General features: G+C 47.1%; 5 protein-coding genes across 5 annotated transcripts; 4 read left to right on the top strand and 1 right to left on the bottom strand.

Moving 5' to 3' along the window:
- Positions 1 to 2482: 2482 nt before the first annotated feature.
- On the top strand, positions 2483 to 4114 carry N7478_011718 (putative MFS monosaccharide transporter; the record flags this gene model as incomplete). Its single annotated transcript, XM_056927932.1, has 1 exon — positions 2483 to 4114. One exon carries the CDS (start codon positions 2483 to 2485, stop codon positions 4112 to 4114), a length of 1632 nt encoding a protein of 543 aa, XP_056773659.1.
- Positions 4115 to 4632: 518 nt separating this feature from the next.
- On the top strand, positions 4633 to 6318 carry N7478_011719 (uncharacterized protein; the record flags this gene model as incomplete). The annotated part of the gene is made up of 1 exon (XM_056927933.1): positions 4633 to 6318. The coding sequence occupies one exon, from the start codon at positions 4633 to 4635 to the stop codon at positions 6316 to 6318; it is 1686 nt and encodes a 561-aa protein (XP_056773660.1).
- Positions 6319 to 6943: 625 nt separating this feature from the next.
- On the top strand, positions 6944 to 7964 carry N7478_011720 (Rab family GTPase; the record flags this gene model as incomplete). Its single annotated transcript, XM_056927934.1, has 2 exons — positions 6944 to 6989; positions 7042 to 7964. The coding sequence occupies 2 exons, from the start codon at positions 6944 to 6946 to the stop codon at positions 7962 to 7964; spliced, it is 969 nt and encodes a 322-aa protein (XP_056773661.1).
- Positions 7965 to 8629: 665 nt separating this feature from the next.
- On the bottom strand, positions 8630 to 10432 carry N7478_011721 (GMC family oxidoreductase; the record flags this gene model as incomplete). The annotated part of the gene is made up of 1 exon (XM_056927935.1): positions 8630 to 10432. The coding sequence occupies one exon, from the start codon at positions 10430 to 10432 to the stop codon at positions 8630 to 8632; it is 1803 nt and encodes a 600-aa protein (XP_056773662.1).
- A 2602-nt stretch (positions 10433 to 13034) lies between these two features.
- On the top strand, positions 13035 to 14341 carry N7478_011722 (Cytochrome cd1-nitrite reductase-like C-terminal heme d1; the record flags this gene model as incomplete). Its single annotated transcript, XM_056927936.1, has 3 exons — positions 13035 to 13414; positions 13475 to 13955; positions 14021 to 14341. 3 exons carry the CDS (start codon positions 13035 to 13037, stop codon positions 14339 to 14341), a joined length of 1182 nt encoding a protein of 393 aa, XP_056773663.1.
- Between the last annotated feature and the right edge of the window lie 64 nt (positions 14342 to 14405).

Here is a 14405-nt window from a genome sequence, read left to right on the forward strand (position 1 = left end):
GCTGTGATACCCTCGCTTCGAGAATGTTTCGATGCGGCCGAAAAAAAAAGTGGTTCTACTACATCATCGGGCGGGCCTGATGCAGGTTTCTTGATTCAAGTTGTTGAATATTGGAATTTTTTTTTTCAATTTTTCGTTTTTTTCGTTTTGATTTTCAGAGAACTTCTATGGTTGGACCACTCGAGCGACGTGGGTCAACCTTCAACGAATCATATGAGTTGTAAATGAACTTCGCGCATCCTCATGACTAGGCTACAAAAGTTGACTGAAAGATTATTCGTTAATGAGAGACGTGGATACTGTAAATACTAGTACGGTAGTAATTGTTTGCTACGAATAGTAAGTAGAGCGACCGTCCTGCATAGATAGATGTACAAGTCCAGTATGTACATAGAATGGAAATTCCAACGAAAACATTGCAACAGCACTGAAACAGATGTCTCTGATCAGAAATAAGAATAAACATCCAGAATGTTTACCGCCGGAGCTTGGGAGATCTAGTTTGCCTTGGCTTGTCCACTATGAAGGCTTGGCCCGACGGTTGCAGAAAGACGGGAAGAACTTGAACATCGTGGTTAACCTCAATGAAGGGATGTTTGACACGAGGAACTCGGTATAGCTGCCTATTTGAATTTGAATATCGCGATTACGATTAACTATAGTACTTACATGTGCACAGGGGCTTGTGCTCTATTAATTAATAGTCTATTAAGTGGCTTAACCCACACTCCCCAGGTTCGTACTGTTAGGTAAGGAGCAAGGAGCACAAAAAGGCCAGCCACACTAGCTCGCGTCAAGTAGGACAGAGATTTCAATTTTCACTATTTATTTTTGTTTTACTTTTGTATTTTCATTATTACTTTCCTTTCCAACCCCTCTCGTCTGCGACCGGTAAACAGGGATATGACGATCGAGGAGTGGGTCCATGATGGATCCACTGATCCGCTTGTGAGGACGCTAGTTCGCGCACGGCGCATTCTTGCATCATCCTCCCCCACTCCCTGCTCGGAGTCCCTCGTTCGGGAAGTACGGTGACGGGATCCCGAAGCCGCGAAGTTTTCATCCCGAGAATTTTGCCTCTATAACCACTCACACTCGTTACATTGTACATATATGGAGTATATATCGGAGTAGTACCGATATCAAGTAACTCGTGCATGTATGTAAGAAAAGACCCCTCTTTCCCTTCCCCTCATTGAAGCCGTTAGACTCGATCACAGTTGAAAAATCTAAGCCACCTCGTCACGAGATATAGATGAGCCTATAAGATCTCTTTATCTTAGCGACATGACCACCGCCTAACACCTCATGCATCTATCAGCACTAAACCATATATACTAACCCCGAATGTACTCTCTCGGATAATCCATCGAGTACGTTGTGGATTCTATGGCCGTGCGTCTAGGCCGGGAGTTGACCGAAGCACCGAAGCCCGGATGAAACCACATCCGATTGATAATTTGTTCCGTAGTACGGAGTATAGATCGAACAAAGCAATTAGTTACCTTATGGCCCCAGATCTGGTACCGAGGGACTCTGGACTCTGGAGAAAGGGAAACGGGAGCGGCAGAAGGCATTTTCGTGTCTCGTTGTAGACCCGATTAAAATCTAACCTCGATGGATGTGATTGCATGTTATAAGATTAGTGTCCACTGTACTCCGTACTTGAAAAGGGACAGAATAACATTAAGTTTGAAAGAGAACCACAATTTCTAGACTGTATGGTTCGACATTTTATGCCTCATCCATTTACTTTGTGTCAAACAGTGACATCTATCCACAGTATCCATCAAAGTACATGAAAATTCAGCCCGACAGAGTTAATAATTTTCTTCTTTTTTTCCATTTTCCATTCATCTTCGGCTCTGATGTCATCAGGGACACCAAACTTCCGCCGCGCACTGGTGGATTACTCGCAATGCTTAATTCATTATTATTGATGCATCCGGAAGCTTGACTCCACCGGAGCGGACCCAGTTAACGCCCACAGTTGGGTGTGAGTGGAGCCGAACATTGGAAATCGGATACGCACTCGGTTTGGAACCCAACGAGAGTTTCCGTTTTTATTTTATTTTATTTTATTTTTTTGTATTTTTCTGTTTTCCTTCGTCATTGCGCGAAAAAAAAAAAAAAAGAGAGCGAGACCACGGGGAAAAAAGGATGGAGAACATGCAGGCCCCACGATGCATCTCCTTGCCACTTCCGTATGTATTGTTGGAGTGTCTCGAGACATTCAAATAATCCCCCTTTCCCTCCCCCCGGGGTTGATTTCTTTTTTATCTTTCTTGTCTATGCTCAGGCTTCTTTCGACATTTCCCACCCCACCGACCTAGTTTTACCCCTCGCTTCAGTCGGCCCTACTGTCCCACTTATTATATACTACAATAGGGGCGGTAGAGAACTTGAAAGATCTATTGATCTAGTCTTGGGTGGATAATACTTATTACTTTTTGTCGACATATCATTATCAACAACCTTCACCATGTCGTCTCCTTCTTACGCTGGTATGTCCGGCAGGAAGCTTTCCCTGACCGTTTCTACTATCGCCACTATGGGTTTCTTGTTGTTCGGTTACGATCAGGGTGTTATGTCTGGTATCATTAACGCTACTCCCTTCGACGATGTCTTCACTGTTACCAAGGAGGCTGGTACTCAGGGTTCCGTCATGCAAGCCTTGATCACCGCTGTCTACGAAGCCGGATGTTTATTCGGTGCCATGTTCGCCCTTTTCACTGCTGATGCTATTGGTCGTCGTTGGATGATTATCGCCGGTGGCGCCGTTATGATCCTTGGTGTCGTTATCCAAGTCACCTCTTTCGCCGATCACATTCCCCTCCTGCAATTCATGATCGGCCGTATCATTACTGGTGTCGGTAACGGCATGAACACCTCTACTATCCCCACTTACCAGGCTGAGTGCTCCCGTACCAGCAACCGTGGTCTGCTTATCTGTATCGAGGGTGGTGTGATTGCCATCGGTACGGCTATTGCCTACTGGATTGATTTCGGTGCTTCTTACGGACCTGCCGATCTCACATGGCGTTTCCCCATCGCTTTCCAGATCGTCTTCGGTCTCGTCATTGTGATCGGTATGTTCTACATGCCTGACTCTCCTCGTTACCTGATCTCTCGCGGTAAGGTCCACGAGGGTGAGTACGCTCTTGCTGCCCTGGCTGGCACTGAAATCGATGCCCCCGAGACCCAGCTCCAGAAGCAGCTCGTCATTGAATCTATCGAGGCAGCTGGTGTTGCTAACGGTGCTGGCTACTCCGACCTGTTCACTGGTGGCCGCACCCAGCATTTCCGTCGTATGCTTATCGGATCTTCCTCTCAAATTGCTCAGCAGCTATCTGGTTGCAATGCTGTCATCTACTACCTGCCTGTGCTTATGGAGAACTCCCTTGGTATGGATACCACCCTTGCCCTGATTATCTCCGGTGTGAACATGATCGTCTACGCCATCTTCGCCACATTCTCCTGGTTCTTCATTGAGAAGATCGGTCGTCGCAAGCTTTTCCTTGTCGGTATGTCCGGACAATGTGTTTCCATGATCATCGTCTTCGCCTGTCTCATTCCCGGCGGTGCTGGACCTGCCAAGGGTGCCGTCTTCGGTCTGTTCCTGTACATCGCTTTCTTCGGTGCCACCATTCTTCCTCTCCCATGGTTGTACCCTGCTGAGATCTCGCCTATCCGTACCCGTGCCAAGGCCAACGCTGTCTCCACCTGCTCTAACTGGATTTTCAACTTCACTGTTGTCATGATTACTCCTGTCATGGTCGCCCGTATCGGATGGGGTACTTACCTTTTCTTCGCTGCGTGGAACGCCGTCTTCATCCCCATCATGTACCTCTTCTACCCCGAGACCGCTGGTCGCAGTCTGGAGGAAATCGACATCATCTTCGCCAAGGGCTTCTGCGAGAAGATCAGCTACGTCAAGGCTGCCAGAGAGCTCCCCAAGCTCACCGATGAGCAGGTCGAAGAGAAGGCTCTTGAGTACGGCTTCGGTGATCTCGGTCATCCTGAGGATATGGAGAAGGGTAACCCCAACTCCTCTTCTGAGGATGAGCAGCGTGAGAACTACCAGGAGGAGCACACCACCACTCTGCACGAGTAAACATCTAATTCCAATACGGAATTAATTGGAAATGTTTAATAAATGCAGAACATGAGCCTATTAGTTCATCGTGTCTTCTCTTGAGGTGACATCTGCTTTGTTTCCATCAATCATCTTTTCTTTCTTCTATTTCCTATTCTTCTCTCCTATATATTTCCTATTTATACGGTCGCATGTTCCAGGATTTCAGGCTAAAACTACCTGGATCCGTCTCTCTTATACCCAATGACCGATTGTTTTATGCTATTCCAAAAGTCCAGACTGCGTGTGATGAGTTCATGTTATATCTCGGATTGATGACTTGGTTGATTCGGTCGGCATGAGATGATTCATGATGGATTTTATATAGTGTGCTCTTATTATAATATCATGAGAACATACATTTTACACAACCGTTTAATCCTATTATCCTAAACTACTACTAACGTAATTCCCGGTCGGGCTGTACACCCGGCCGAGCTGTACACCCCATCAAAAATCACATCTTCCTACCAATATACCAACTTTAACCAGCCACTATGCCACCAATTCGCGCCCAATCGTCTCGAAATTCTGCCGGAAAAGAGGGTAGGATCTTATTAGCCGTTAAAGATATCAAAGATGGCCGTATCAACTCTCTCCGCGCAGCAGCAAAGCTATACGATATCCCCCATACAACGCTGGCTACGCGCGTCAATGGTGTACAATCACGCGTCGATATACGTCCAAATGGCCATAAACTGACACAATTAGAAGAGGATTCACTTGTTGAATGGATAATCTCTATGGATACGCGTGGAGCAGCGCCTAGGCCAGCTACTGTACGAGAGATGGCTAATATACTACTAGCTGCGCGTGGTAGCTACCCTCCACCAACAGTTGGTAAAAATTGGCCATCAAGCTTCATAAATCGACGCGAAGAGATTCGATCACGCTTCTCTAGGCGTTACGACTATCAACGCGCATTAAACGAAGATCCTAAATCGCTACGAGAGTGGTTTGCGACCGTACAACGTGCTATTGACGATAACGGTATCCAAATGGAGGATATCTACAACTTCGATGAGACAGGGTTTGCAATGGGTCTTATTTCAACACAGAAAGTGGTTACGCGGGCTGGATACTACGGTCGGAGAGCTATATTACAACCAGGAAACCGCGAATGGGTTACTGCTATTGAAACTATTTGTGCAGATGGCTATTCGCTACCGCCATGTATAGTTTTTAAAGGCCAAGTTGCTATGGCTGGTTGGTTTGATAATCTACCAAAAGACTGGCGATTTGAGGTCTCAAATAATGGCTGGACTACCGATGAAATTGGCCTACGTTGGCTACAGAAACTATTCATCCCATGTACAAATTCGCGCGTACATGGCCGGTTTCGGCTATTGATTCTTGATGGCCATGGTAGCCATCTTACGGCTAAATTTGACCAAATCTGCGCAGAAAACAATATTATACCACTTTGTATGCCTGCGCATTCTTCGCATTTATTACAACCGCTTGATGTTGGATGTTTCGCAGTGCTTAAACGCGCATACGGTCGCTTTATAAGTGATCTTGCGCGTGTAGGCTATAACCACATTGATAAGTTTGATTTTCTGGATGACTACCAACGCGCAAGACTGGAAGTGTTCAAAAAGCCAATTATTATTCAAAATAGCTTTATAGCTGCTGGCCTAGTGCCTATTGATCCAGAAAGAGTGCTTTCGAAGCTTAATATCTCTCTACGAACACCAACACCCCCAGGAAGCCGACCAAGCAGCAGATCTAGCCAATTTACACCAAAAACGCCGAGAACTGTCATTCAACTACAAAAACAAGCTTCTATGATGAAAGATCTATTAAAACAACGGTCAAATAGCCCACCAAGCCCATCGAAGACTATGTTAGATCAAATTATCAAAGGTCACTATATATCGCTACACAACACAGCGTTACTCGCACAGGAAAACGCAAATTTACGTACAGCCAATGAGAAAAAACGCCAAAAACGCAATCGATCAAATAGGCAGATACCCTGTGATACTGGCCTAACGGTCGAAGAGGGCCTACAACTAGCTACGCAGCTAAATTTACTAGATGAAGCTACTCCGGTGGATTCGAATACACAGGGCAAAACGCCTATTCAGCCAGGTCAGCCAGCCAAAAGGGCTCCGCCTCGGTGTAGTGGATGTGGGAATATTGGCCATAAGATCAATCGATGTATAAATCGCGTTATTTAGCTAAATTAATATATGTTGGCCAATATATATCGATTTAAATTTTTCTAATGGGTTGGGGTGTACAGCTCGGCCGGGTGTACAGCCCGACCGGGAATTACGTTACTACTACTATGTACTAGTATGTACTGAGTACTATTATCCTAATCCAGTAATCCGTTGACCCCATAGGTACGAGCGCAGTGTGGATCCCAATAAAAGACCCTGCATATGTGAGTCCCCAGGAGTAAATAATAATAATAACTACACGAATTATTATTTTTATTCATTAACACCCTACAGACTAGCCCCACCAGTGCATAAATATACGTGCAAGGGGACAATACTAGTATGGACCTCGGGATGACTGTGATCTACTTACTAACAACGTGACTTCCCCCAGCCATCTCTGGTCGGGTGATCCCCGCTCTGATCCCCGTTGCCTTGTTTTTGTATGAGAGAAAACGCTCACCCTTCTTCTTTGACATCTTTCACGCATATCCACATACACCTCTTTATTTCTCTTTATATACCATCTACGATCGCATCTTACGTCTACATCCTCAACATACCTAGTATAAACCCCACACCAAGAAGCAAATCCAGAGATCATGCTCACAACAACCCGCCCCCACCTCAACCCCGCGCCATGAGCTCCTCTCTCGAGGCCAAGATCGTGGTCCTAGGCGCACAAGGTAAGACCGAAAAAAAAGCAACCGAGCAGAAACAAATCTAACTATCTCCTAGGCGTGGGAAAAACCTCCCTAGTTCACCGCTACGTCCGCAACGCCTTCAACCCGAGCACAACAACGTCCACCGTCGGCGCATCCTTCATAACCAAACGCGTCATAGACACAACATCCGACACAACAGTCCGGCTCCAAATATGGGACACAGCCGGTCAAGAAAGATTCCGCAGCATATCCCGCCTTTACTACCGCGGCGCACACGCATGTCTCCTTTGCTACGACATAACCGATGAAAACTCCTTCCAAGAAATGGCGGGCTGGCTCCGCGAACTCCGCAAGAATCTCTGCGATGACAACGACTCCGACCCACCGCTCGTCATTCACGTCGTAGGTACAAAATCCGACATTGTGGCGATAGACCCGAGTAAACGACGCGTACCATTTGAACGAACGATCGCCTATGTCGCGGAACAACTGTATCCCAGTCGCGCGTCGACACCACCACCTACAGCTGGAATGGGAATGGGGATGGGAGGAATAGGCATCGGATTCGGCAGTGGGGTATTTGGGAACACGGCAGCGGTGCAGGCATCAAGTGCAGCGTCGGGTAGTGCGGGCGCATTACAGAGTCCAGATAGTAAGCGCTCTTCAGCGTTTTGGGGCCAGGAAATCGGATGGGATTGTTGTCATGAGATATCTGCTAAGGATGGAGAGGGTATCGATGAGGTTTTCCGAGTTATTGCGAGGAAGCTTGTTGAGCAGCGGAATAAGAGGGATGCTGATGCTGCGGCTAGTTTGATGGGGACGCCTTTTGGGGATATTCAGACTCCCTTCCCGTCTGCTGTTACTGAGGGGGGAAGTTTTCGGTTGGGATATGGAGATAAGAGGAGGAGTTGGTTGGGTCTTGCTACGCCTGTTGTTGGGGAGGTGGAAGAAGCTCAGGTTATGCAGAGTGCGAAGAGGAAGGGGAGATGTTGTTGATTGAGGCTTTGAGGGGATTTAAGAGGGTTGATGTTGATGTTGATGTTGATGTTGATCTGATCTGATCTTATGAGTTTATGTGCGTTTGTTTATTGTCTTCTTGATATCCTGGAGGTTGTTTGTGCATTTACAGGTTGGCGTTCTCGGGCGATTTGGTTTCTATCTGCTAGTATCTACTGATATTTGTTTATATGGACCTATACGTTCCATTTCAATGCCGCATTTTAATCATCTACATACGAATCAGACAATTCATTATACATTTCTTCTCGATGCTAGGGTATTTTCCCTTGACTGAAGCTAGGAAGCTTCAGGATAGCGATATTGTCTACGCAAGTAGTTTGCCGGATCCAAAAGGTTCTGTGCTATAAAAATAGTCAACTGGTCGCATTACGGTTGAAAGACCACACGAAGCACTAGCAAACGTTCTTTGTCTATGTCTATCTCTATCTATAGCCCTCCATCTATGAAAGTACATGATAGTAACTCTATCCAAATGAAAACCAAGAACAACTGAAGACTTCAAAGCCATGACACATATGACATATGTACTCAAAAGTAGCCTGCATCATGAGCCATCTCCATTCACACTTGTAAAAGACACCTCTATGTTGACGGATGGGATAGTCAACGGATGGGATAGTCAACGTTCCAGTACCCAGGATCTAGGACTGATAATCAGCCACAATGGACTCGGCGATGATCAATGCCATTCCGTAAAAAGCGCCCATGACGTGAGCAGAAACCTGGGTAGGAGGAATAGAACCGTCAATGACACGGAGTCCCTGAGTACCGTAGACCTTAGCCTCGGAGTCCACAACACCACCCATCTCACGAGGCATCATGGAGCATGTACCAACGGCATGATAATTAGGGCGGAAATTATCCTTGACATAAGCGACCCACTGATCGGCGCTAGCATCTGAGGCAAGGTTATCACCGGGGACAGTCTCACCAGCAAAATACTGTTTCATTTCGCCGGATGAGGATAAATCGCGGGCGAGCTTGGTAGAATAGGCCTGACCGAGTAGGTCGAGCTCATTCAGGAAGTACTGAGGGTCATTTGCGTATTGCATCAGGTACGGCTCACTGCTCAGGACATGCACAGAGCCACGGGTAAAGGGAATAAGATCCCATATATCGAAGTTGATGTTTCCCTGGGTATCCATGAAGAGCTCTGCAAATGCAACGTCTTCATTCAGAAGCCAGTCACGGTAGTTTTCATATTGAATCCTCAAAGCGGTCACGTTGCTAAATCCACCACGGGCAACAGTCTCCTCAGCCCACTGCTCGAGTCTAGTATTGAGAAGCTCGGTAGCCTGAGGAGTATAGTCACCGAAGACCTCAGTGAAGTTGGCGAAATAGATAGCTTGTCCTTGGCCTTTCACATTGGCACGAGAGTGAACAGTGGTTGTGGTCTGATCCTGCATATTCTGACCGACCGGGAGATCGACACGCTGATCGATGCCAGCGGCGTCAAGTACAGACTTTAACCCGATACCAGAGTATTCCAAGATAAGAGGAGAGACCGAGGAGCCGGCAGCAAGGAGAACCTCGTGTTTGGCATAAGCATTGAAATTGACAGCTTTGTTGGTACCAAAGTTAACACCAGTAGCTTTGACGGAGTTGTCAAATAGTACCTTGCCGACCATTTGACCGGTGAGGATTTGTAGATTCCGGCGCTTGTAATTGGGCAGCAACCACTGGCGCGCAGCATCAGCACGGGTCTGGTCCTCGTGCAAGTTGTTATAGAGCATTGAGACACCACGGGGATGACCACAGAGAAGATCGACTTGAGTTTGAATACCCATGGCAGCGGTGGTATTCATCAGAGCCCGAACAATAGGCGTATAGTCAGCTCCATCATCACGAGGACCAGAAGGAATACTCCCATTGAAACCATGACAGGATGCATTGAATGAATGACCTGCAGCGATCTGAGCAGCAGTAGGGAAGCGAGCGTGCTCAGCCTGATTCATATACTTGTTCAAAGTATCCCAATTCCATCCTTTGTTACCGAAGACCGTCTCCCAAGAGTCGATTTGAACTTTATCAGGGCGAGTCCAGGAGTCACCGTTGATCAAAGTAGATCCACCGAGACCTTTACCTGACTTAATAGCTAGACTGCGATTGTTGATGGCCTGATCGACGGTACCGTAGTTGGCGTCAGCAGAGGTGAGGAAGACTTCGCCGTAAGTGTTTGGGTTTTGGATTATAGCGCCATCGTTGGATTCGTAGAAGCCACGTTCAATGACCAGGACGCTGATCGTCGGGTCCTCGGTAAGCTTTGCAGCAACTGTTAGACCGGTCAGACCACCACCGGCAATGATGTAATCGTAACTTTTGTTGGAAACCTCGTAGGGGTCTGAAATCAGGTGGGATTGAACATCGAGCTGGTCGGCAGGAGTGTAGGACTGGGCTGCGGCCACGGTAACGATGAGAGAAACGCTCAGATGAGAGAGCTTCATTGCGATGGGAGCGTGGTATGTGAGGATAACAAGAATGGAACAATGAGTAATTGGTTCGGATCACCCAACCTGACAAACATGAGATGCCTTTCATATGAATATGAGATCGGCTGCAAGCCTCCTCACCCCTCTCCATAAAGATCTAGATTGAACTGTTTACCAATATTGATAGGGACTAAAGGGGCCATAGGGATTCCTGCAGCCAACACGTGGAGCTAATTAGAAGACGAACCGCCTACCATGAGATGTCAATACGATTTCCCCTTGGCACCTTGGCCCCGAGATAATGCCATGTAGTCTGCATACGACCATATCTTAGTGGCGGCTGATCAGCATGAACGCACTCCTGCATTTGCAGATGCCTAATGCAAGATTGCCTTGGCATTATGGCTGGGAAGTACACCGGCAAACCCTAATGAGAGATATGTTACATTTGGCAGCTTGTATGTGCTAATTTTGCTCATGAAAGATCTAGTTTACAGCAATGTATTGTGAAGGTGTGCACCTACATTACCAAGGAAATTTGATGCGCACTCTTTATGTTCAATATCAAATAGCCAGAACCATGGGGATTTGATCGCTACTTCTTCATTCACGCATATGTAATTGAAGTGGTAGCCGAAGCTCTCAGTACCCCGAGGACCTTAGGAGTAGAGGAGTAGATAAGATCCACTCAAAACTAACTTCAGAAACGCCAATAGAGTGTGAATAATAGATATTCTTGTTTTGAGCTTAGTGGAGTTTCTTCATCAGGCATGTTTTCATGGGAGACTGGGAATCACGATGATAGGTTGAAGGCACTACTCACGCCGTACCAAGAAAGCTACAGTATCTCGGGAGGTGGATACTTCACTTCCCAGATTCAAATGCTCCGACGGTTGTTTCGTGCTCACCAAAATTACGGTCTACTCGAAGGCCTAATTTAGGATCATTTTCAATCCTGAAAGTCCACTCTAACACTTGAAGGAATGCTGATGCCATGGTGATATAGGGTTAGTCTGTTAAAATATGGTAATCGTGGGAAAGCCAAGAGCTTAGAAGTTCGCCCGGTGTGAAGAACCGCCAGTCATTCATTCTCGATGGAAAGGAGCATGCTGATAAGCGAAAGCCAAGAACAGTTGATCAATGGGTACCTGCCTAGTACGATCTACGCAGGGAAAGCGAGGAAGCTTGTTGAACATTCATATTGAGGCGTGACGCCAAGACGGAAATCGGGAGCGAGTGGCAATCTCCATCTGAGTGCTATTTACAATTCTCGTCTGCTTACAGGTTCGTAGGATCCAAAGGAATGGATTCGTACTTATGTCGGGGGCCATGTCTTATCCTGAAGATGTGCGATGATTCACTCGTGTTACGTACTCCAACTTGTCTTTCCTTGGATCGTGTATATGTACGTGTACATGTTTGGATGTAACTTGAATTTCTCTGAGCGCTATGCCCCAATCAATCTAAACGGTGAAGATATAACAGTGATCTACATACTGCACACGTGTAGTGGGGCACCCGGCCATGTGCGGGTGTACCTCAGCAAAGCTGTGATTTACTCTATATCCACCACATGCAGTTGCCCCTAGTGAGTAGGCACGTTGCAACGTGCGTTTTACGTCTGCAACGGATACCAATTCAAGTCAATTTATCTGGATGCTCAGATCAATAGCACACTCCCACGTTCTCGGAGTAGAATGCCAAGAGCTAAGCCTCAGCTGGTTCAAATGTAGTTACAAACCGATGGTTGATCAACATAGGATTCACTAAATTCTGCACAGATCCAGTGTTCTAGAGCGCCAAGAAGACAGATGCACTAGACTAGAGGATCCACCATACCGGAAAGCCAAGAGGAGGAAAGTAGATGACAACGAGAAGGGAATGAGCAAACACGTTGATCAAGATTAACCAAGTGATCCGAGAGAAGCTTCAAACTCAATTCATCTGATATCAAGGAATTGCGTCAAAGCCAATTTCAGAACGGTCACCGGTGATGCTTACAAGTGAGCCAAGAGTTAGAAATGGAAATGGTGGCTTGGCATGGATTATGGATAAGTGGATTGCCTAGACAGCGTTTGCTGAATGTCGAACCCAAAGATCTCAAGTCTGGACCAAGCATGATTCATAATTTTTGGCAACTTTCTTGACGTGGAAGTCTGGGCCATGAAGTTGACAAATGACCGTCAGGCGCCGATCACGCTGCACGTTCGGCATGCCGAGATAAAGTATCGGGATTGGATGAGCACCGGGTTCGGCGCCAAGCCCGGAGTAGGTCCTTCCGGCAATCGGTTCATGATGCAAGAAGTACGGCCAGATTTCGAACAAGGGAAAGCGCGTGCATCCTGATCGTCTAGGTGGTACGAGAACGCGTGCCAATCTACCCGACCTTTGTGGCCAGTAGTAATCCGCCTGGTGGGGGGGTTTCCAACAACTCTGCTATGTTGAAGAAGAGCATGGCGTTTCACCGGGATAATAAGAAGCCGTTAGTGAGTCTTCCATTGCGGTCGGACTTTCCTGATCACCGTTTGAGACGCACCCAAGCACTTTCACCTCTCTTCCTCTCCCCGCTCAGGCATCCACCTCTCGCGTTTGAATACAGCTGGGTGGCCACTTCATGATGAAATTCGCTATTTTCGGCATCGTGGCTGCGCTGTCTACCAGCTTCGCTACTGCTTCCACGCTATATGCCGCATCTTATGGGGGCTCTTTATATTCACTGGCTTTCAATAAAGCCAATGGGTCGTTGTCAACCCTCGAAAAGTCACAGGACTGTGGCACTAGTCCGTCATGGCTGATGCTGGATCAACCACACGGGATTCTTTACTGCTTGAATGAGGCTATCGATACTGCCAACGGTAGTATCACTTCATTCCAGGCATTTGCCAATGGATCGTTGGACACTATTGAAAAACTGACCACTCCTGCTGGTCTGGTTATGTCGGCCATATACACCGCTGCTGGTGTCAAGGACTCGGGCTTCTTCGCCGTCGCTCATTAGTACGCAAAAAAAAAAACAAACCCATCCCCCCTTATCGCATACTTATTCTTTTTACCCAGTGAGACATCTACCGTGACCACCTACGCCGTGGATCGTGCCAAGGGCGAATTCCAAAACCTACAGACTTTCACTTTTGAGATGTCTCACCCTGGTCCCAACACTACTCGACAGGACGCTCCCCATCCGCACGGCGTTTTCGTTGACCCGACTGGGAAGTTCGTTCTGGTTCCCGACCTGGGGACAGATCTTGTGCGCATATTCGCTATTGATCCCTCCACCGGGTACCTTGAACCTGTGGAGCCCTACCATGCAACGCCCGGCTCTGGTCCTCGTCACCTCACCTTTTGGACCCCCAAGACCTATAATGCCACCACCAGTGATGTCTACATGTTCCTTGTTCACGAACTTACCAACGTGGTGAGTGGCTTTCGCGTGGGTTATACCAATGGCGGCATGTCCTTCGATCGGTTCTTCCATGGCACATCGTATGGCAACTATACGGCCCCGTCCAGCTCCAAGGTTGCCGAGATCAAAGTATCGGTGAGTTCAATACTGCATTCTGTTCTTTTCTGGGTCAATTTCGCTAATTTAGTGTCCATTGCCAGCCCGACAATAACCGACTGGTTATCAGCAACCGTCTGGACAACACGTTTGGCAGCAATAATGATTCCATTGCTATCTTTGATATTGCGGACAAGAATGGTGAACGCTTTACTGGTGTTCGCTTTGTCGGGCTCTACCCAGCATTTGGTTCCTCGGTGCGCCACTTCGATATTGGTGGATGTCCTCAAGAGTTGGCCGTGTCTCTTGAAAACAGCCAGAAGGTCGGTGTCATCCAGTGGAATATGCGCAATGGTGAACCTGGTAGGCTGCTTGCTGAATTGACCCTGGATGGCGATGTTCCTGCTGCTATCTGGGCTAAATGAGCACGATACCCTATTATGTAAGATCTATCTATTTGTCATGATACCGATCCACAGTAAAGAGTAA

This window comes from Penicillium angulare (genome assembly GCF_028827245.1).
Source record: "Penicillium angulare strain IBT 27051 chromosome Unknown utg000009l_segment0_segment0, whole genome shotgun sequence".
Taxonomy (NCBI): domain Eukaryota; kingdom Fungi; phylum Ascomycota; class Eurotiomycetes; order Eurotiales; family Aspergillaceae; genus Penicillium; species Penicillium angulare.